We start from the raw sequence: 21,452 nt of genomic DNA, 5'->3' as shown, positions 1-21,452 counted from the left end.
AGCCTTTGCCTCTGACAGGGCTCGCTGTGGATTTGTGTTTAGCTTGCTTTCCCCCAGGAACCCCTGTCCCTTTCCCACAAAGCTGCTGTCTTTGGCTGTGACAAGCCTGGGGATTAGGTGAGGTTAGGCAGCCTTTTTCATGCTGTCACATTTCTCCCCACCTCACAAGCAATTAAATCCTAGTTAGGATCTCTCCAGTTTCTGCAGTGCAGCTCCAAATCTGGTTTGTTTTCCCCATCCCCCTTAAGCTCTATGTAATGTGCAAACTCGATGAGATCCTTTCTACATCAAACATTTAGCTTTTCTCTTCCCTTTGTTTTCATCAGCTTCCTTCTCATGCTGCTTGGACTGACCTTGAAAAACAACCTTAGATCTTACCGGTGGTGGTAATCCATGACCAGCCAGGACAGAAAACTTCTGGGAACATTTTCCTCTCCCCTTTGAAAGTTCTACAGGGACAGAATATGCTTAACTTGAAAAAGAATAAAATATTCTTCAAAAGCATACACCTTGTCAAAGTATGAGTGCAGAAGAAAGAGAGGAACAAAGAAAAAACCCCTGCTTAAAACAAAGCAAAACCCACATTACACACATTTCTTCTTTCAAAGCATAGATTCTCTAGACCTTTCCAAAGAAAAAGTAGGCAAATTGTTAAAACAAAATCCAAACAATGTATTTTTTCACAACTTCATCTTTAGAAGAGTAAAACACTGAAGGCTGAAGTTACGCAAGACAATTCAATCTAAGTCATAAGCCAGAGATACAGAAAATATCAACTCCAGTGGTAAAAGCTTGGCAAAACTAAGGGACAACTGAAGTTAAAGTCTTACAGTGGCAAATGCTGAGCAATCTGAGAAACAGTCAGATGCAGGAGAGCTATGTAATGAATATACTCTGTATGTTGGCAAGGTGTATGACTGCACATTATGTAACAGAGATATTTTAATTCTTAAGATAAAAAATATATTAAATACATTATATTCAAAGCAGCTATATATCTGCCAACTGCCCATTATTAGAAAGGAAAGAATGATACAAGCTCACACGTTCTGTAAAAATGTACTGGAAAAAAAAAGTCCCTTATGTTTGCCATGCTGCTGCTTAAGACCACATGAAGAAGAACCAGAGTATTCACTCAGTGTGTTGTATTTGCAGAAACCTGTCTTAAATACTAGATATCCTTGATACGAACGCAAAATATCATATGACTCACCTAGATACTACTTATTACCCATCACACTTATTCAAATAACATCTACCCTATGCAGAAAACTTTGTTAACTCCCAGCAACTGAAACAGAAGTGTGATGGTGGTCTGGATGCACTTTGCTACCTCCTGTATCACCAGTTTGTTATCAGAACAATCAGGAATGAGATATTCATCTTTTCTTCCTGCTTTGATCAGAAAATGCTGATCTGTTAAAACTCAACTTTGTGCAGAAGCAGATTAATTTTGAGAAGTCTTCTCATGAAGCCAGCTCAAAGCTACAATTTCGTTGACAGCAACAAAATTGCCAGACATGTCAGTAGAAATATGTGAACAGTCTGTTGACTTGCACTCTCTGCACACATGTGGGAGTTCTCCTGGTTCACAAAAACATGGTTCCCATTTTTTGTGGAGTAACCTGAGGTTCAGTTTCATCCTGCTAAGGAAGGGAACACCTTTGAAATATTTTCTTAGAAAAAAGTTTTACTCCAAGCCAAATGACACCCCAAACCTTTTCCAAAGTTCTGTAGTGTGCACGTTTGTCAGCAGCAGAAGGAAGAAATACGGCCAGGGATTAAGTTAAGGTTAGCACACACAAGCCCACTGAAACCACTGGGGAAGCTTATGCACGGAAATTTAAATTTGCAAGTTTAGCCACCAAGTCTCTGTGAAAGCAACACTAACAACAGGGTTTTTTTCCATAATCAGACAACGCTAAAATCAACAAACTTCTGATTATGGATTCTGGGCATCATTAATATATGTCAGTAATAACAGTCAACTCACTGCATGCTAATAGTTGGTCTACCCACATTCAGAGTCACGCAACCTTGGGTAAACTGAGGGTTTCTGTAGAGGACTTAAAATGCCTTTTTGGCAAAGTTAGCACATCAAAATTTGATAATAATAGTAACAATGACAACAACAATAATAAGCAGAAGCTTCAGATCCACAACACATAAATAAATAAATTTGAAAAGGGAGGAGTTCAGACATTTTGAGACTGTAGTTAAGCCTCATAAAAATCCCAGTGTAGTAATCCAGTACACATATGCAATACACAAATGTCTTCCTGAAGCCCAGAGAAGTTGAATTAATTGTTGCATTAGTTTACCATGCTCTATAATTCTTAGCTCCAAAACTCTTTTATTAATTGTCTATCACCCTGAGAACTCAATCAAATCACGGTTTATAAAAACAGACAAAGAGACTGCAATATACAAAGCATCTTTTCTTTACTAAATAAACTTACATAACACAATTCTCAAATCCTAAAAAAAATTTCAAGTGAAGTACAGTACAGGGGAGGTGTTATTATTTTATCTATTCCAACAGCACTTTAATATTCTTTAAATATCAGTGGAACAAGTACTCAATGTTTGTATTACAATAGCTACTAGAAGTCTTGCCCACACTATTACCACTCTATTATCTTGATCATGCAATATTTGGGGTAAAAAAAGACATAAATCCTATCTATTGAACAAAGGAGACAAAAGAAAAGGAAAAGGGATGTCTTGTTCAGTTTTTCTACAGGTCTGATTATTTTGGTGAAACAGCATTGAGCAATATATTCAAAACTGCAGAAAAAGCCTATAGTTAACCTAGGATTGAGCCCAGATTTCTCGGATACAAATGTGTTTTCTTAACTGCATGGCTGGTTCCAGGTCTATTGGACTTTATTTTTTACGAAGTTGCATAGAAGGGATCATAGCAAGGCGCGAGAGAAATACAAGAAATATGTATGAAGTAATATTTCCATTGGATAAACTATTCAAAAGAAGATAAAATTTTATCTTTTATCTATTTAAATTTTATCTTTTATCTGTGTTCAAATGTCCAAGACATATGCGTGTGTACATACATTCATATATATACAAATACATCTATATAATGTATATATACACATCTGTATATGACTGCAGAAATGATGAAGCCAGAAATCCAATTCCACCTACTGTAATGTGTCTAATTTCACTGCATTTCTTTCTGTTCCTGCCTTGTTTACATAGAATTGTACACATATTCCTTGATGAGTAGCAATGCTTTGAAGATTGAGCTGTTGAAGCATCTTACATGTCCTTTTTCCACTAAAATTAATTCTAATTAGTAAATACTAATAGATTTTAGTAAATCTCTTGTTCACAGGGAAGAAGCAAGACAGTGGCTACTATTCTGTATATTTGTTTACATTATTCCATACATTTAGATTTTTTCTTTCCCCAAAATCTTTGTGTCAAAGAAAAAAAGAAAAACAAAACTCAGAACCCACCTAACATCTCCATTTTGTGATAAGGAATCTACTGTATGATGTTTCTTTCCCATCCTTCATACTTCAAATATTTTATTGATGAAATAATGAAAATCTAACATGTATTTTAGTTTTCCTTTTCAATTATGGATAATAATTTGATAGTCTATGGTCCTGGTCATGCTGTTATTTATATCAACTCCATCCTTTTTTTTTTCTTATGGACAATACATTGTTTCAAAGCCAAAAACTCACTGCTTTACAGTTGTTATCTAGAGTTGCCCATTGTCTGAAATAAATTGGCTTTCTGGTAATCACATGGTGGTTATATCACAAGTTTGTCTGGTTTGTTTCCTGTTCTGGGTTTGCTTATAAAAGTGAAGAAAAGTTCTCAGAAGTTGGTGCTGGCTGGGGAGAGACTGAATTGGCAGCTTTATTACAACTCAGTATTTTTATGACAAAGGCATAGGAAAAGAATAAATTTCCATTAAGTATAATAACAGAAATTAAGGGCTTCAGAGGAGTCTTACTGCACCAAAAAAAGTACCATCTCCATCCAAGGATATTTTGGCCCTTCTCCGTGGTATTGTAAGTTGAAGTTCATCTCCTTCTTCTAATTTTGCAATGCCTGGAAAAGGATTTGGAATATTTTTAAGTTAATATTTCAAATACATTATTTTCATAAATAGTATTCAAAAAGTCATTATGTGTTATCTCGCAAATGTAAGCATGGCTTGTTATATGTGATGAGTGTTTTTTTACCTTTAGGCACAAACTAAGAGTTTACAGCCTATCCAAAGCTGACACTTAACATCCTCTATGAAGCTGGACTTAATTTCCACTCTGCACTCAGCACAGTTAATTTAAGCAAACGTTCCAGAAATTTATATCAGTGGTGTACTCAGATTCCTCGTGTTATGGTGTTGTGGTAGGCAAGGTCAGCACCGAGTATTACTGGTCCTAGACCACTCCATTCCCACACTTCTGGAGGAGGTTTCATGAGCTTTACCAATCTAATGAAGTTACCAGACATCAGCTGATCCATTGCAACTGCAGAGCACAAAAGTCTGCTTACTGCCAGCTGCACATCAGCTGATATGATAACTGAAAGCATCTCCCCTTCAAGCTGCAGCCACTGAGCTGAGAACATATCTAACATCTGCTGCAAGGCATGCTCAACAGCACAAAAGATAGCAGTGAGAACTGTTTTTCCAGGTGAAAAAGGAACAGTAGGAATTTGGGAAGCAAGAACCGTGAAGTGGCAGGATAGAGCAGAGATCCTAGTTAAGAAAGGGCAGAAGTAATATAAGGGTAAAATAAGAGCATAGAAGAAAGTGAAAGTGGTTATGATGCCAGAATGTACATGTAAAGGGGCAGAAAATTAAAGGAAATGTTTGAAGAGCCTCAATTGCCAGGACAAAGTATTTATCTATTTGGAAAAAATTAACTTTGTGCTGCATATTATTTGTTTAATGCCATTACTTGCCAACAGTCAACTCAGTGTCACCACTTTTTCATAAAGCATTGAAAAAAAAGATGTTGCTGGAAAATAATTGGAGACCCTCAAATCCACCATTAAGGTGAAAAGACAGATAAGAGCTGACAAATGAGGTTTTATAGGCCTTGACACTAATTCCTTAAATGCTACTGCAGGAATATGCATGTATATTGATCTTTGAGCCTGCTGGACTTGCATTAAATATTTTAATTGGTCTTTCTCGTGATGTTTCTAATTTGTGAAGACATAAAGAGCACCTTACAGGAATTAACAATTTTTCATCTAACCAAAGATTAAAAATGCAATAGCCATTATAAGGAGTAGAAATACTACAGTAAGGTATGCAAAGATTGGATGGATAAAATTTATATATGACATTTTAAGGCAGAACATAGCTCCTAAATATTTTATTGGGATAACTAAATGTGGAATTCAACTCCTAAGTGAAACTGAGTTCTTTAATAAGGACAGTATGTACTCCTTTTATCTGCTTCAGGCATCTACCCGAAAGCACCAAAGTATCCAGCCACATTACAGAGTCCATGGAAAGAATGAAGCTGTTCAGATCACCAAGTTAGATACATACCCTCTGATTGCTGATACTTTATATATAAAACTATATTTTTTGAAAATATTCTGTAATTTTGCAGTTAACCAGATCCACGAATGCAGTCCCAGTTCTTCAATCACCCAACGCTACAGATTCTATTTGACACAGTTTATTTGCAAACAAAGAAAAGGAAAATGTAGGTATTTACCAGCAGTATAGCAAGAATTATTTGGATAAGACTGTGGCATATTTTGGATGCAACGAAACAATGTGACCAAGCTGAGATCATCACCAAACACGTGAGCCTTCTTCCTCTGTATTAGGTGTCCCATAGCAAATGTTGTATCTGTATATAAAACCTGCAGAAAGAAGAGGTAGACTTCAAACTCATTGTATGGAGGCATTAAAAAACCCTTGCAAAAGTCAGATGTTGAAGTGAATTGAGCTTTCTCACCTGGCCATATATGAAAAAATAACCTGTTTCCTTGATCACTATTTTATTTCCTTGTTCTTCCAGAGCTGTTCCCCGTTTAAAGCTCAGAAGCCAAGGGACAATGCTTGAATCATCTAAAAGAAACAATAATTTTGGGTAATCAAAAAGAAAAATTATCTCTTCATTTTCGCCTGACAAAAATTAACAAAGCTGATTTCTAGTCAAGACTTCCAGTCTCACTAGCTGGATCTCCCCACCGAAAAGATGCTATTTGCAAGAGCTATTCAGATGCAGGGACCTCTTTGTTGTTTGTTTTTTGATTTGTTTGTTTGGTGGTGGTGGGATTTTTAAAATTATTTTTAAATAAACTGGCAAAACTCAGTTACTGCTTTGAAGTTGGACAAAATTTGTTGAAACAGTTAATCCAAGGAATAGTTAGCTACAAATTATGGAACATACTCTTACCTTTCTGTTGGATATCACTTTTGCTGTCAGCGATCAGTTGCAAGCAGGCCTGCAGCACTGGAAAGTGAAAGCATTTAGAAATCAAAGAAACATATATCAGTAATAGAATAGCTTAAGCTTATGAAACTACATGAAAAAAATATCTCAGTCTCACCACTTATTTTAAAACAAAATCTATTGGTTTTAATACAGGTCTCACACAAGTGTGTAAAATCAGAATTCCTATCACAACGCATACTAGGTAACTTTCAGGGATCGGGCAGCTAAGTGGGAGGCCTCAGACAGCAGCACAAGTTACACTTGCTTGTTTTAATATCTAGTCCTAATATAATTAAAAGATGCAGCAGTAAGTCAAATGAGCTAAAAATCACCAAATCAACTAGTCTTGTTAATTTTCTAATCAAAAGCTCAAAAAAAGTCCCAACCCTGCCAGCTATGACAAGTAGCAGCTTTTCTAATGATGTTTACTGTATTATTTAAAGAAACTACTTTCCAGTTATAGTTGCTGTAAAATATTAGTCATATATACTGGTTACGTGGTACTTTCATAATAAATTCTCAAAATCCATATATATGTACTTTCATTATATTTTCAGATATCTACACACAATCAACCTATACTAAGACTGAGAGGGAAGACAGAGATATGACTCTTAGCAAATTAAGGCACACTTAACAAATAGCTTAGTATCTGTCAAAATATGTTGCTCAAAACTGTAGAGAAACTAGGAGTTTCAGAGAAAAGTACTGCAGAAAGTTAAAATACAGTGAAACAAAGTGAAACAAAGATCTTATAAAAAATCTGCTAAGCATAAATGTCAGGGAATAGGATAAAAAGAAAAAAAAAGAGTTAGAATTGCTTAGAGCAAATTTTAATCAAAACATCTGGTTCTTGTGCTACTTTGGAGTTTGGAAAATGGAGTAGCAACATTTACTACACTTGAAAGAGACCAAATGAATTTACTAAGAGTCGAGAGAAGAAAATTCTGCCATGGTTTTCTGAATCTCCATTTTGTTTACCTCTTTTCAGATAAGAAGGTTCTGGGTCAGATTTGGCCACATTTGCTATAATGGGAAATGTCATGGATAAGTGGGATCCTGCGTCTACTGTGTCTACTAAGTGTCCAGGAGGACAAACTTCTTGCTGCACAGCAGGTAGCGAGAATTTGGGTAGAAAGCAGCCTCTCTCTGTAACTGTCTCCTTTTTTAAGGGGTCCTGCTTGAAAACAGCAGAAGAGGGCTGGATGCTCACCAGCACTCAGCAGTGCCAGCTGGCAGCACACGGAGATTCAAGGGCACATCTGGGAATGCTTCAATGTCACAATGATCACACAACCCGTAAGCCCTACTTATGTTAATAGGAATGCTATCCTCCAAGCTTCTGTCTCCTACACTGAAATGTGTCCTTGAGTTCCATGAACAAACCAATGATGTGCTAAAATCTACAGTTTTGCAAAGCAAGAATTTGAAGGCATCTGAATTACCTGCTTTCTGGTAAGGAATAGAAAAACCAAGCCAACACAAAATTGAAAAAGTTCATTTTTCTATTGAACTTGGGAGCAAAAGAATTTTCCAGAAAAGAAGCTTCCAAATAAAATCAAACTGTGATTTTCTGCACACACACAACACAGCACATCAGGTAATTCACTTTACAGAGTATTAATACACTCTCCTTTGGAACAAAATGACTTCCTAGAGAATGAAATTTGCCCATTCCCTAGTATTTCAGCAAGCTAAATGAAAATTCTAATTCCTGCTTTTGAAATAATTCATTAGTGTGGCCACTGGATTTTCCACTAACTAAACAAGAGAGGATTTGTGATGATACACACTAACCAGCTGCTATCCAGCTGGATACCAATGAGTATTGTCTACAAGAAGTAAAAGTTCGGCTACTTTAGCAACTCTTGTTAAGCCTGCTGTGCAAACTTGATGGGCATTTTTGAAACTATCCTAATTCACAGTTTGCAACTCTGAATTTATATTTCAGCTGTTTGCAGCACTGAAATAGCAGTCAGCATGGCTGAGAACTTCTACACAGTAATTAAAATGGGCAAGATCAGTACAGTTTGAGATCATCTCCATCGTTTTAAAACACATACCAACTGCTTAATTCTACAGATATCAGATCTAGACATAGTCTCTAAAAAAAATCTGTCTCTTTTTAATATATGCAGATAGGAATAAGGCTCCACAGAATATAGTAAGCTTGTTTTTCATGAAGAAAAATGGATGCAATTCATGACAATAAGGAAAGAGAAACTAGCACAGTGGCCATTTTTTACCTAAAGCTACAAAGGATAAATAATATCTAAAAAAGTTCCTGAGATATTGAACAACAACATGCTTAAAAAATATGTTCAGAAGCCAAGACTGACACATAACTATTTCCAGTATATACAAGTACTTCACTTTGACCTCAGTGGAACTACATACATGCTTAAAATCAAGCAATTAATTAAAACTAATTCAGAGAAAACAACACTACTATTAAGGAAAGAATATGGATAGAATATTTCTGGGTAAATTAACAGGGATTTTCAGTAAAAAATTAATGTTTTTAAGAAATGCTAGGAATTCTATTCCAACAAGGACCCTAATCTCACCTTAAGTGCAATATGAAGAATATATGTATCACAAATACACATTGAATAGTTACTTTCGGTACTGAGCAGAATAACTCAAAAGCTCTGTCTGAATGTCGTTCAGCCTTGTGTATATCAAACCTGAGGAGAATCTTCATAGTCTAAAGGATTTTTGAATAATTAATAAAGAAAGCAGAACACAGGATTTGTAAAATACATCTTGTAAGTGTGTAAAAATATCTAGACTGCTACCATGAGGTCTAACTGTATAAAAGTGTACCTAGAACTATAAAGCATGCCCCATCCTCTTGTGAATTTGTATAATAGCTTTGCTTCGATGAACATTCTTTTTTTTCCTGATTTTAATTGCTCTGCAGGCTGAGGTTGGCAGAAGTACATTTCAGAATCTGTCTTATTCCATGAACAGAACAGCCAATTCTGAAAAAGTTAGTAGGTCCAGATGCCTTTATAAACCACAGACAGCACATGAAAGGATGTGTTCTCTACTGGTTGAGCAATGTAGCCACAGTTTAAAAAAAGGCACTAGCTTTTGCAGCAGGACAGCTTTCTGCATATCTGCATGATTTAAGACCTTATATTGGTAAAATCAAATTTGTCCTTACATGCAAATTGTCTTGTTATTTAACTTGCATAATCATTTTGATATTTTGCAATCTCACTTAATGATCCATCCAAACAAAATTTCAAGTTTACTATTTGTGAGCTCATGCATAAAATTTAAAGTTTTGATATCTGAGGCCTGAGACATCTGTTTCAATTTTTGCTGAAATAAAACCCAGGAAAAACCCTGACCTTGAAAAAAAAACCCCACTAAAACCTGCTTATTTAGGTTCCTTCTTTGGTCTAGATCTATTCTCTGTAGACTTCTCAAAACACACATAAACACTAGATAATTTACTATAGAAGTGATAAGCATGTTCTTGGACCATTTGCAATTCTTCATTTCTCATCACAAGAGATCTTCTTTTGGTTTTTGCTTATGCATTTTTATACACCGGTATTCATGAACTCTATCCCAGTAGAAACCAGGAAAACTGGTTAATTTGTTGCCTTTTAACTGACAAGTTTTTATATGGCATTAATCATGGATTCAATCAGTCCCTGCATTAAAATGGCTGAATCGTGTTTGCAGGTAGGACTCAGATCTAACAAATATCTTTGAAGTATTGGTACCATTATTTTGACTTTAACAGAATTGCCAGTAATATGTTACAGTCAGAAAAACAAGGAAATAGTTTACTAGGAATTAAGAATACTTTATGTAGACTTCTATTATACAGTGCAAAGCAGAATATTGTTTTTAAAAATTAAGAGTCTATTTTATGTATTTTTGATTGCACAGTGTTCTGCATTATACACAGCACTGATTCATTCAGTCATTCATTCAGTGAAATTCTTCATGTAAAACTGCAGGCATTGCATCGAGTAATTTTATACCCTTTTGCATAGAAGGGTCTACTTCCTTTTGAATTAGACTGTTGTCAGCAGAAACAAATAAGAATAACATATATTTTCAAGAAGTAGGCCTTTCTTTTTTTTTTTTAAGAGAACTTTTATATTTCCTCTCTTCAAACAATAAAATAAGAAGTATTGTGAATATTTGGTAAGGGAATTTTATCTGTGGCATTTTTTTAGGCTAGTAACGAAAGGTTACGTCTCACTTCAAAGATCACTAAAGTCAAGTACTACTTGTATAAGTTCTTGCTATCCCTCTGTCACAGATATCTAAAGCAACAACGTACAGAGTCAAAACACTTCTAATCAACAAATGTACCAAATGTACAGCAGTTATATCAAGAACAATGGCAAAATTCTCACAACTTATACACCATGCTTGCAAGGCAATAGTTATTTCCCCTGGTTACAACTGATATTGGAGTAGAATCTGGGAATTGGTAGTAAAAAAAAAAAAAATAGAGCCAAGACACATGCCAGGTTAACCTGCCTCACTGTTTTGTGGAATTACATAGAATTGCTTCTCAGCTCTTTGCATCTACGCAATGAGACTGTTGAGATGGGCAACCTCAATACACCAAAGTAAATGTGGTCCACGGGGGCTCCAATCTGATCACCTGCATTTGATCTTACAGGAGACCTTATTCTCACCTCCCTAGGCCACAGGAATTGGAATCTCACAATAATGACCAGAATGAGGCACTGAGGGAGTGTGTAAATGAAACTTTACGTTCGTACACTGAAGTGGCTTAGGCAATGGAACCTGTATCTTTTTCCTGGACTCAAGTGCACATGCAGCTTAGAGAGAAACATACAAGCAAGGCAATCAATAATTGTGAATAGGGTATAAAATTCAGGAGAGGTTTTGTTGTGCAATGATTTTCCTCTACAGGCAGAATTGACAAAGAAAAACAATAAAAAAGAAAAATTATATCTGTTTTTAATGTGTCCTGATATTTGCCAGAATTGGTTAAAAGGTCTATCTGACTGCATATTAATAATATATACCTTTCAAAATTACCCATTAACTCCTACTCATTGTATCAAGCACTCTGGTTCTGACTGCTAACTGTGCAGCTTTATTTGGAATTGATGCTTGAAACCCTTCTCTCTAACTTACTTGAGCTGGAAATTTTCTCAAGGCACAAAATGTGTAACTACGGATGGCTAATGGTTTCATGCATGAATACACACAAATGCCTACCCTATAAAAACATGAAAGAACAAGATTGGGTTAGATCCACTTTCATTCAATTGTCGTTTTAATGAAAATGCTAATTTATGACCGCTTTTATGCACACAACATCAAAAAGTAGAAAAAAATTAAAATAGTAATTCCATATGTTCAAGAAGGGCTGTGCTGAGCCTAAAAAAATAGTGGGGTATCCATTCCTGGAATTTAATAATTAAAGTCTAGAAAGAAAACATAATTGAATCACAACTTTATTTATAAACAAAATAATAGTCCTGTATTTTACTTCTGCTCTCTGTTTAAGCACAAGAGAAGAAATTGTATATCAGCAATGTTTTCAGATATTATCTTTCTAAGGAATTGTTCTGTGTAAAAGTAAAATGATGGGTCGACAATTAATTATGGGACCAGACTCTACTCTGAGACCTCGTTGAAGCAAACAGAAATGGGACAAGAACAGGCATCTCTCTCAACACCTTAATTTATGAGCGCCGCACATCTGCAGGACAATTTCGAGGCTGCTGGGATTCCAGTACTCAGATATGGATGTCAAAAGATCAAAATGCAGGGCCAGTAGTTCTGTTTACATGACCAAGCAATAGACTGGATTCAGCACCATGAACAACACCATGTTCTCTTATTTAACTCACTCTGCTAAGGCAAAATTTAACATTGACTAATAGGTTCATGGTCATCAGTGAAATCTGATCTGAGAAAATTTAACATCTTACTGAACTCTGACAAAGATAAATTTGTTGTAATTAGAGTAGGCATAAAGGTAACCCTAACAGATTACCTTTGATATAAATGCAAGATTTGCAATTTATTTTTTCTTTTTTATATACAAAAATATAAGGTTCATGTTAGAAAACAGTTTTGTAGTAGATCAAACTATGTAGCTTTTCCCTTTTAAATGGATGTTCATATTCTGTGCTTTCTGTCATCCATTCTAAACAATTGTAAAGCCATCATAAAAAAAAGCTTACAAAAATAAGTAGCTTAATTATAATTTTATGTGAATAAAGGTAAATAGGTATAATCAAAGGTGGCTACATGATGAGAAAAATCTTAAGTCTACTTAGAAGTGCAGCCGAGGAGCCCCAAACCCTCTTCACCCACCTACACCCTCAAATAGCAATAAGATTAAAGGTGAAAGCTATTGTGAAGGAAACTGGATCACTTGCACAGTACTGATGCTATAACATTCATTTTAAAAAAGACGTCTCTTTGTTTCTTATGATACTTGTAATTTAGATCACTTTTTTTTTTTTGGGAGTTGCTAGGGTGGGGAGAACAGGGAAACTCTGTGGTTCCCATGAAAGGAAGCAAGCTACAAGAAATACAATTTAAGCAATCATGTCCTCAGTCCAGTTTGCGAAATCTGTCTTAGCCAAGGCCCTGAACAAAAGATTACTAATGAAGTAGAAAAAATCCCATATAAACGTGTGGGTTTTAGGTGATGTCCTAAATGAATGTTCTCTTTTGAGAATATTGGAAGTAAGTAGAGTGATCATACCCTAGAACTTAAATTTCATTTAGTCTTTGCCTACAAATCACTCCATTTCAACGTCATCTCTTAATAACTTAAGATATTAGCTTTCATCAGTTAAAACAATAAAAAAATTATACATAATAGGAGTGAATTGTTTTAGCAACTCAGGAATATTTTTAGTTACTCAGTGCAGTTAGAGTATGTGTGCAGACTGTTACAATAAAATTCTGCATTTCATCCTATAAGGCATCATTGTGTTTGGAAAAATAAAAAAAAGGAAGACATTTTATCCCTAAAGGAAACAAATACATCCCATTAATATGTCAACATTATAATACACATCAGAGGTCTTTTATGGAGCACAGTCTTCAGTGTTCTCTGCAGAAACTTTTATAAAGGCCACGAGAGAAAAAAAATCTTACTGTATAGGCATTCTTTTATTCATTTTTCTAATTATATTAATAGGTTGATTTAATGTAGAAATAATGCTAAACTTCTGAATTCCTTGTAGTCTGTCTCTTTTGTCAGGTACAAGCCAATCTTTCTCTTTGAAAGCTCCTACTTCCCTAAATTTCTCATTACTTCTCTCTTTTAGGATGAGCATGTTTCCCAGAAAAGTGAGTTGGCATTTTTAATAATAGATTTCCCTCCCTACTATTGATCAGAGAGAACTGAACAATTGAAATGCAGATAGCATGAATACCAGTACCTTAAACAGTATGTCCCAAATCATTGCAGAGGGGTTGGACTAGATGGCCTTTAAAGGTCCGTTCCAACTCAAAACATTCTGTTCTTCTATATGGTAACCATTAAATGAATATGCCTATTGTTAAATCCATTCATTCAGCAATAATTTTGAAAGTCAGAATGGGCTCTGGGAGCATGGATACTGACAGGAGAAGACACTGCTGCTTTTCTCAAAACAGTATCCAACTGTGGCATCCCAACCCATTCCACCAGATGCTATTTACCTTTTTCTTCTGTGTGGACAACAGACCGTCTGCCCCTGTTTCTACTTCCATTCCAGATTTCCTTTTGCAAGCTATCAGGAAGCCTGTTATCCTAGCAAGGAGAAGCAACAGTCATTGAAACAGCCCCTCATTTATTCATCCCCTGCAAGCTAGAAACCACCCCTCCAGCTTACCTGCCTGGTGCCAGCTGCAGACACTTGCAGGAAGGAAGAAACAGGGGTACCTGCTTTATTTTCCTCAGGGGACACGGGTGGCTGGTCTAGCGGAGACCTTGCCTGGAGCCTGTAGATCAACTCACTGCGCAGAGCTTCTAGTTCTGTTTTCAGGGTGATAACATGGTAAAGAGACACTACTGCAAGACAAGAGGACAGGAGCATTGCGAGCCACAGGAATGTGACAGAAAAAAGTCCTGTGGTGCCTGAAACAGCACCAGGGGGGGCAGAAGGAGAGGAGGCGGTATCCTTCTGTTGGATGACGTGCACATAGTCCACGGATTTCATCGCTGCTTTTTCCTTACTAAAGCCAGAGGGAGAGTTCAGCTGTCCCCTTCCGAGGTGCAATCCATGTTACCAGTTGCTCTCTGAAACTAAGGGCATCCAGAATAAGTGAACAAAACGCCCAGATCATTTCCTGTCATATGAAGCTGTCGATAGCACCATTAAACTTAATGTACAGAGTGAACATCTAAGATTCAGTCTTCAATTTGTTTTCATCTCTCTGCGCTGCATTTTGGAAAGGAATACTTTCTCATGAATCTACCTTCCTCCTTTCACTTTCAATTATTTATTTATGTGGCAGCTTGCTATAACCATTTCCCATAATCTTTAAATTTAGGCACAGCCAGTACCACTGGTAATTTTAGAGCCTTATCTACAAATGCAGAAACTATATAAAGTTTCCTGGCAGCATATCATCCAGTTCTACTTAAAAGGCATACACGTATTACAGGCATGTGCCTCTGTGTGCACGAAGATTTACTGTGTATATACATTATATCACATATATTACCATATATATATTCATATCTAAAGTGCCAATATGCCTACAGAGGAGAAAAATTATTAAAAAAATTTTTTTGTGGTTTCCAAAACACAATAGTGAAAAATATTCCCAGGTATGAGTCATCAATTACTGATCTCTCAACTGTATGTAGCTGCAGATTCTGCAGTTCAGTTCATATAACTAACTTGAAAAGGGATGATATTTTATTAAACTTATCTAATAAATACAGTTTCTCTACAGAATTCAAGGACCTGGATTAATGCAAAAGGAGACACAGAGAAGCAGGGAGAGGAAACTTGGCAGGAGGGAACTAGAAGAGGTGAAAACGAGATGATGGAAAAGAATAAGAGATGGGAAATAAGAATGGAGGGAAAGAGCAGAGAGCTGTAGAAAAAATGATATTTAGAAAATTTAAAAATGAAACACAGACTAAAACTTTAAACATGCATGCTAACATTTTTCAGATGAATCCTGAGTGTCTGGTCTAAGTTCATAGTTTTAAGATTTTACAAGTCCTTTCCTCTTAAAACCCTGCATTAGGAATTCCTTTCTTTTCTGCAGCAGCAAGGGTACCTAAATATCCCAAACATGTTTATATGCTTTACGTATTTTCTTCTCACACAAAATTCAACTTTTACCCCTTTGTTAAAAGTTCCAGTGTTCCGAGACAGAAAAAAAAGATCAAACAGCATCACAATTAGGGCTAAAATCAACAGGTCAACCTGTTACCATGTGAGTAAAGTTTATCTGCACAAAAGAGAGAACTTCTACAGGTCAGTCCAAACACTCTGTAGTGAATCCTAATAGCAACACCTACCAGAGTAGTTCAGATCAAGTTAATTCTGTTGGGAAGGAGAAGGAAGAAGGAACAATACAGAAACAACTTCTGTAGCCTCTCCTATTTCTGTTTCTTAAGGTTATGAGAAATTTAGGATGATTATAAGCTTTATCATCTTCCATTGCGATGCAGGGCACTCTTTTCCTTATTTTGCCACCTATAGCAACCACGCTTATCCTGCACAGATGAGTAAATCTGTTCCTAAATGCAGAGGAAAAAAATATACAATGTATCTTAGTGTGCTCTTAGAAGCCATCTACATACTGAGACAAAGTATAAAGAAATCAGTGCAGGGTGGAATAAGCAGAATACCATACCATTCTGTGCCTATTTTCAAGGCTAAATTAAGGTGTAAGTGGGCCGCATTTTGAAAGAAATTTAAGATGAACTAACAGTTGTTTTTTAACGGAATAAGCACTTATTAGAACTAAGCAGACATGCCTTGAAGCATCCCTAGCCATCAAAACATTACCAGCCTAGTATTGACTGTTCCAAAAATAAAAAAAAGAAATATGAGAGTTGGAAAAGATGTGCTATTTTAGAAAATGAAACTGAGAGAATGAAAGTTATAACTAGCTATTCAGGAATACTGAGAAACAAATGGCCAGTGAGGTCTCTGCAGTCATTAACATATCAGAAAATAACAGACAGATACATAAATAGCAGCACTCTACTCACTTCTAGAGAAAATAGGCTGTTCCCAGCCTCCACACCTTCTTTAAATGGGGTCATTATTTGGGCTGACAAAATAATTGTGGTGACACAGAGGACTTCTGTAAGACATCTGGCTTCATCTTGCTTATCATTTTGATCAACGAGAATTTCAAAGGGGAGATGAGGAAAATCACAATAGTCCACATATGGCAAATTGTTAAATTCGGTAGATATTGTAGTTGAGCAGCAAAGGGATCACTTTGTTGGCAACCTTGTATTGTTCTGTAGATTCATAAACAGTTATGTGATTTGAAAGAAAACGTAACTTCTGACAACTTCTGTGATGACAAAATCATAGTGGAACAATAAATAATGGCAGTAAGGGATCAATAATGAAAAACAACATGAACTGCCTAGAAATAAACTAAGTTGAACAACTTCTGTTTTAATATACTTGAATGAAGCTTCAGTTAGTTGTAGATGATAATTGCATTAAAGTAAATCACAAAAATGACTTAAAAAAAACCAACAAAAAACCAAACCCTAAACCGCTAGTTGCAGAGCCTAGAAGAATCAGTGCTCAATGCTTGTCATTATGTTTTGTCATAACATACTCTCCTTTTGATTCCTCTTGTTGGTAGAGCTGCAAAGTAGTCCTTAGCCTGCTTAAACCAAGTGAGTAAGATTACCGTATGTGCCATTTTTGCTGTGTTTTAAACTAAGATATGACTTAGAGGACTAAGGAGTGCTCAGATTAGCCTCCCATTAGGAGACATGGGAGGGTGTTGACTTCAGCTGAACACAAGCTCTCAGTGGAATATTCTTATTGAAACAGAGGTGTACTATTTGGAAATATATTCTGGGGCAAAATAATAAGCAAAAAAAAGAGGCAGTATAATGCTTTTATACTGACAAAACTATTTACATATAGGTAAGGCTGAAAACACTGAACAGTGAAAAGGGTTCGCAACAAAAAACCCAAATGAATATAGGAGGCCTGAAGAACTCATAATGGAAAGGGCATTCAGTTTGTGGTTAGCAGCCTGCTTCTACTGGCCAGCTCTCCTGAAAATCCTTTTGCATAAGTTTGTACCATATTAACAGTTTTTGACTCAAGACACACATGCATTCAGAAAAACCTTAGGGCCTGCCTCAAGACCAGTTCAAAGCAGCATTTTCCAAACTATTTCTAGAAAAGAAAATGTCACTGCATTAAACTGGAGAAACCCATCTATCTCTGCAAGCAAATAAGAATAAACCCTTACAATAAAAATATTCTGAAAATATGGTCCTATTTTGGATGCACAGTACATGATCCATGGACACATAGTGAATCCAACCACAGTGCCTCCTTAACTGAAAGGATGAGCTATGCTGAACACTTAGGCTGACTGACTAAGAGACCTCATTAATTTAGCTAAGGAAAACTATTAAGAAATGTCTTGGCTAGTCTAAGAGTTCTACTTAATCAAGTCTTTTACTTTTGAGAAAAAGAGCAAACTTCTGGGTAAAACTCAAAATAATAAATAAATAAAAAAGAAAACCCAACACATTGCCACTGAAGAGTCTAACAGGTAAGAATATTTCACTACAACCCAGGGAAATTAAGGCTGGTTAAACTTTCCAAGATATTACAGCAGAAAAACATCTTTTAACTTTATGGAAGCAATTATTTTTTTTTCATTCTGTTATGCAGAGTATCAAATGAAATGATCAAGATGGGTCCTGGTAACCTGAAAATTTATAAAAGATCAGCACTACATCTGTGGGGAACCAAGGCAGAGATAGCAACCAATCACACAGGAAATTTGTGGTTGAACCACAAACTGAATTATTGATTTCCTGAAATCCAGCAACGTACTTTAATCACAAAAGCATCTTCGTTGTGAGGGAGGAAAATCCCATGATGAAGTTTAATGTACAAAAGAGAAGCAGATGATATTAATATAAGGGCTTGAGTAAAAACCCAATTTACTGAAGAAACATGAAAGTTTACTTAAAAACAAATGTTCTTATTTTAAAAAGGAGGTTGTGCAGATGCTGCAACCCAGAGATCCAGGCAAATGTCAAAGGCTGCACTAAAAGTACGCCTCCAGTGGGAAGGGTCCAGCCTCATATACTTCTGAAGTAGCCACAAAATGGTCCCTGCAGTAATTACAATAAAAAGACCACAACATCTTGCCTTGCTACACAAGACAGTGCAGAACAGACAGAGGAGCAAAGAATAAGCAAGGGTTCCATCTGAAGCACATTTAGTTTCAAGTTCTTTCTGAAGATGGACAAAATAGGAGGACTGTTTTGGGGGAGATCAGAATAAATCATGTATTACAGTTTTCTGCTATTACAAAGATCTCTATTAAGAACATTCATAGATATCCCTCTGAAACAGTACGCATTCCCTTCAAGGACACTTAATTAGTGCTTTCATTCTTTCACCAACTACAATTTACATTGTAGTAAATCCAGGCAAGTTCTGCCTCATATGGATCCAAAAAGCACTCTATTTTTGGATACTCCACTCCTGTGGCTGTGTATCTTACATCCTATTATTTTAACTTCCAGGAAGCTGTTGACTACCTTGCAAGTAAAGTATGTTTTATACAAACAGTTAAAGCCTTATTTGATAAATTTGTTAAAAGGAAAAAAAATGCTCTGAGATTTTTCTGAAGCAAAAAGTGTATTTTTTTGTCTTTGCCTCACAATTTCAAAATTGCCTAGGACAACACAATTGTCTCTGCACATTTTAGATATGCCAGCCTTGATTTATTCCTCGCAAGATCTTATTTCTCTAGGCATCTAGAAAATTTGGGTCCAAATCTGGTATGCATACTACACATAGTAAACCTACAGCTGACTTGCAGTCATTGTCACTTTTCACATGGTTATTACAGTGTTTTCAAAGAGAATAGGAAATGACACAGGAAGGAAAAGCAATTATTATAGGTGTCTTTCAAAGTATGCAGAAGAGCCAACAAGACATAGAAAATAATTTTAAAACCATATAAAATATAAAAAGAAAACACATGATTTATATACTACAGCAGCTTAATTACAGCCTCCTTCCCTTCCACCCCTCCAACCCCATGATGTTATAGCAATTCCTTCTTACTGCTCAGGGAAAAACAAGCTCTGTCATACAGCTGTAGCTCACTTCTCTTACAGTCTCACTGGCTTTGCTATCCAGCAGCACCGAGTACTGCATTTCTCCACCTCTTTGACACTATGCAACTTCACCGATTTTGCACAGATGGGCTACAAATGCATTTGTATGGTAACGAAATAAACACAGACCCATGGCCTTTCATGTGGGAGTGGCCACTCTGCTGCTGCTACAGTCTGGAGACCTTCAATAGAGGGAACAGGACAAGGATCCAAGTATTTTCAAATTATAACATTATTTCTTCATAGCTATATCTGATTGCTATGCTGTTCCTGAGTCCTAAAGGACAGAAAGGAAAGGGTTTTCTGTCTGACCTTTCCCTTTGAATTTTTGTACATAATTAGCCCACACCAGACATTAAGTGTAACGCAAACCAGCTGTAGAACTTCCTTTCTTTCTGTCTTCAAGGAGCAAAATCTGTTCCTTAGTTGCTTGTCAAAACTAGAGGCAACAGCTCTCTAAACCTGGTATGTGAACATACAGCCACCTTGTAGTTTTGCATTATTCAGCTCATTGCTTCAGATTATTACATATGTATCTCCAATTAGGAGTGAAACCATGTTCTGTAACACAATAAAACCAAGTCTGCTCTTTAGCTGTATTGCTTTCAGAGAAAGAAAAATTGCTGTTTTTCCAAGACTTACGAGAGTTATTCTGTCTTCATCCAAGCTGAAGTATAACAAATTAATCACATCAATGTTTTCAAAACAATTCCAGAAAGTAATCAGTGTATCTTCCTTATCTACTTACAGAGACAGAACTCTGTACAAAGTCTAAAATGAAGACCCTGAATAGGGTCCAACAAAAGATTTAAAGCTCAGGCATGTTCAATATCTTTGGAGCAAATAATTTTTGTTTAGCCAATGGTTCAGTATTTTCTCTAAACTTTATCTACCTGTACTTGATCTTTTTAACAGACAGCAAGGCCCCTGCCTTTGGTTTAGGTTTTATTTCATAGAATCATAGAATGGCCCAGTTGGAAAGGCCTTTAAAGATCATCTGGTTCCAATCCCCTTGCCATGGGCAGGGCCACCACTCACTAGATCAGGTTGCTCAGAGCTTCATCCACCCTGGCCTTGAACACTTCCAGGAATGGAACAACTTCTCTGGTTAATCTGTTCCAGTTCCTCACCACCCTCACAGCAAAGAACTTCATCCTAATATCTAATCTAAACCTACTCTGTTTCAATTTTAAGCCATTCCCCCTTGTCCTATCACTAGATGCTCTTATAAGTCCCCCTCTATCTTTCTTTTTGGCTCCCTTCAGGTACTGGAAGGCCACAATTAGGTCACTCCAGAGCCTTCTCTTTTCAAGGCTGGACAAACCTAATTCTCTCATCATTTCCTCATAGGAGAGGTGCTCCATCCTTCTAATCAACTTGGTGGCCCTCCTCTGAACTCACTTTGACAGCTCGATGTCCTTCCTGTGCTGAGGAATCAAGAGCTGGACACAGCATTCCACGTGGGGTCTCACAAGAGCAAAGTAGAGGGGTAGAATCACCTCCCTCGACCTGCTGGTCCCGCTGCTTGTGACGCAGCCCAGGATACAATTGGCTGTCTGAGCTGCAAGTGCATACTGCTGGTTCATGTCCATCCTCTCATATACGGACACCCTCAAGTCCTTCTCAGCAGGGCTGTTCTCATTTTAGTTTAGATGTTCATATGCCTTTATGAATGC

General features: G+C 36.5%; 1 protein-coding gene across 2 annotated transcripts; it reads right to left on the bottom strand.

The window, feature by feature from the left end:
- Nucleotides 1-2,160: 2,160 nt before the first annotated feature.
- Nucleotides 2,161-19,819, bottom strand: TNFSF13B (tumor necrosis factor superfamily member 13b). 2 transcript variants are annotated; one of them, XM_017816590.1, is made up of 7 exons: nucleotides 19,724-19,819; nucleotides 14,294-14,706; nucleotides 14,121-14,211; nucleotides 6,405-6,461; nucleotides 5,961-6,073; nucleotides 5,715-5,865; nucleotides 2,161-4,086 (listed from the first exon to the last, which is right to left on the bottom strand). In XM_017816590.1, the coding sequence occupies exons 2-7, from the start codon at nucleotides 14,618-14,620 to the stop codon at nucleotides 3,974-3,976; spliced, it is 852 nt and encodes a 283-aa protein (XP_017672079.1). In that variant the 5' UTR covers nucleotides 14,621-14,706; nucleotides 19,724-19,819; the 3' UTR covers nucleotides 2,161-3,973. The 2 variants fall into 2 exon arrangements, with proteins under 2 accessions (XP_017672079.1, XP_017672080.1); XM_017816591.1 differs by lacking the exon at nucleotides 19,724-19,819 and having other exon boundaries at nucleotides 2,161-3,866; nucleotides 4,006-4,086; nucleotides 14,294-14,932.
- Nucleotides 19,820-21,452: the final 1,633 nt, after the last annotated feature.

This window comes from Lepidothrix coronata, unplaced genomic scaffold (assembly GCF_001604755.1).
Source record: "Lepidothrix coronata isolate B3197 unplaced genomic scaffold, Lepidothrix_coronata-1.0 Scaffold57, whole genome shotgun sequence".
NCBI lineage: Eukaryota > Metazoa > Chordata > Aves > Passeriformes > Pipridae > Lepidothrix > Lepidothrix coronata.
This window is presented reverse-complemented; position numbering and strand designations above follow the sequence as displayed.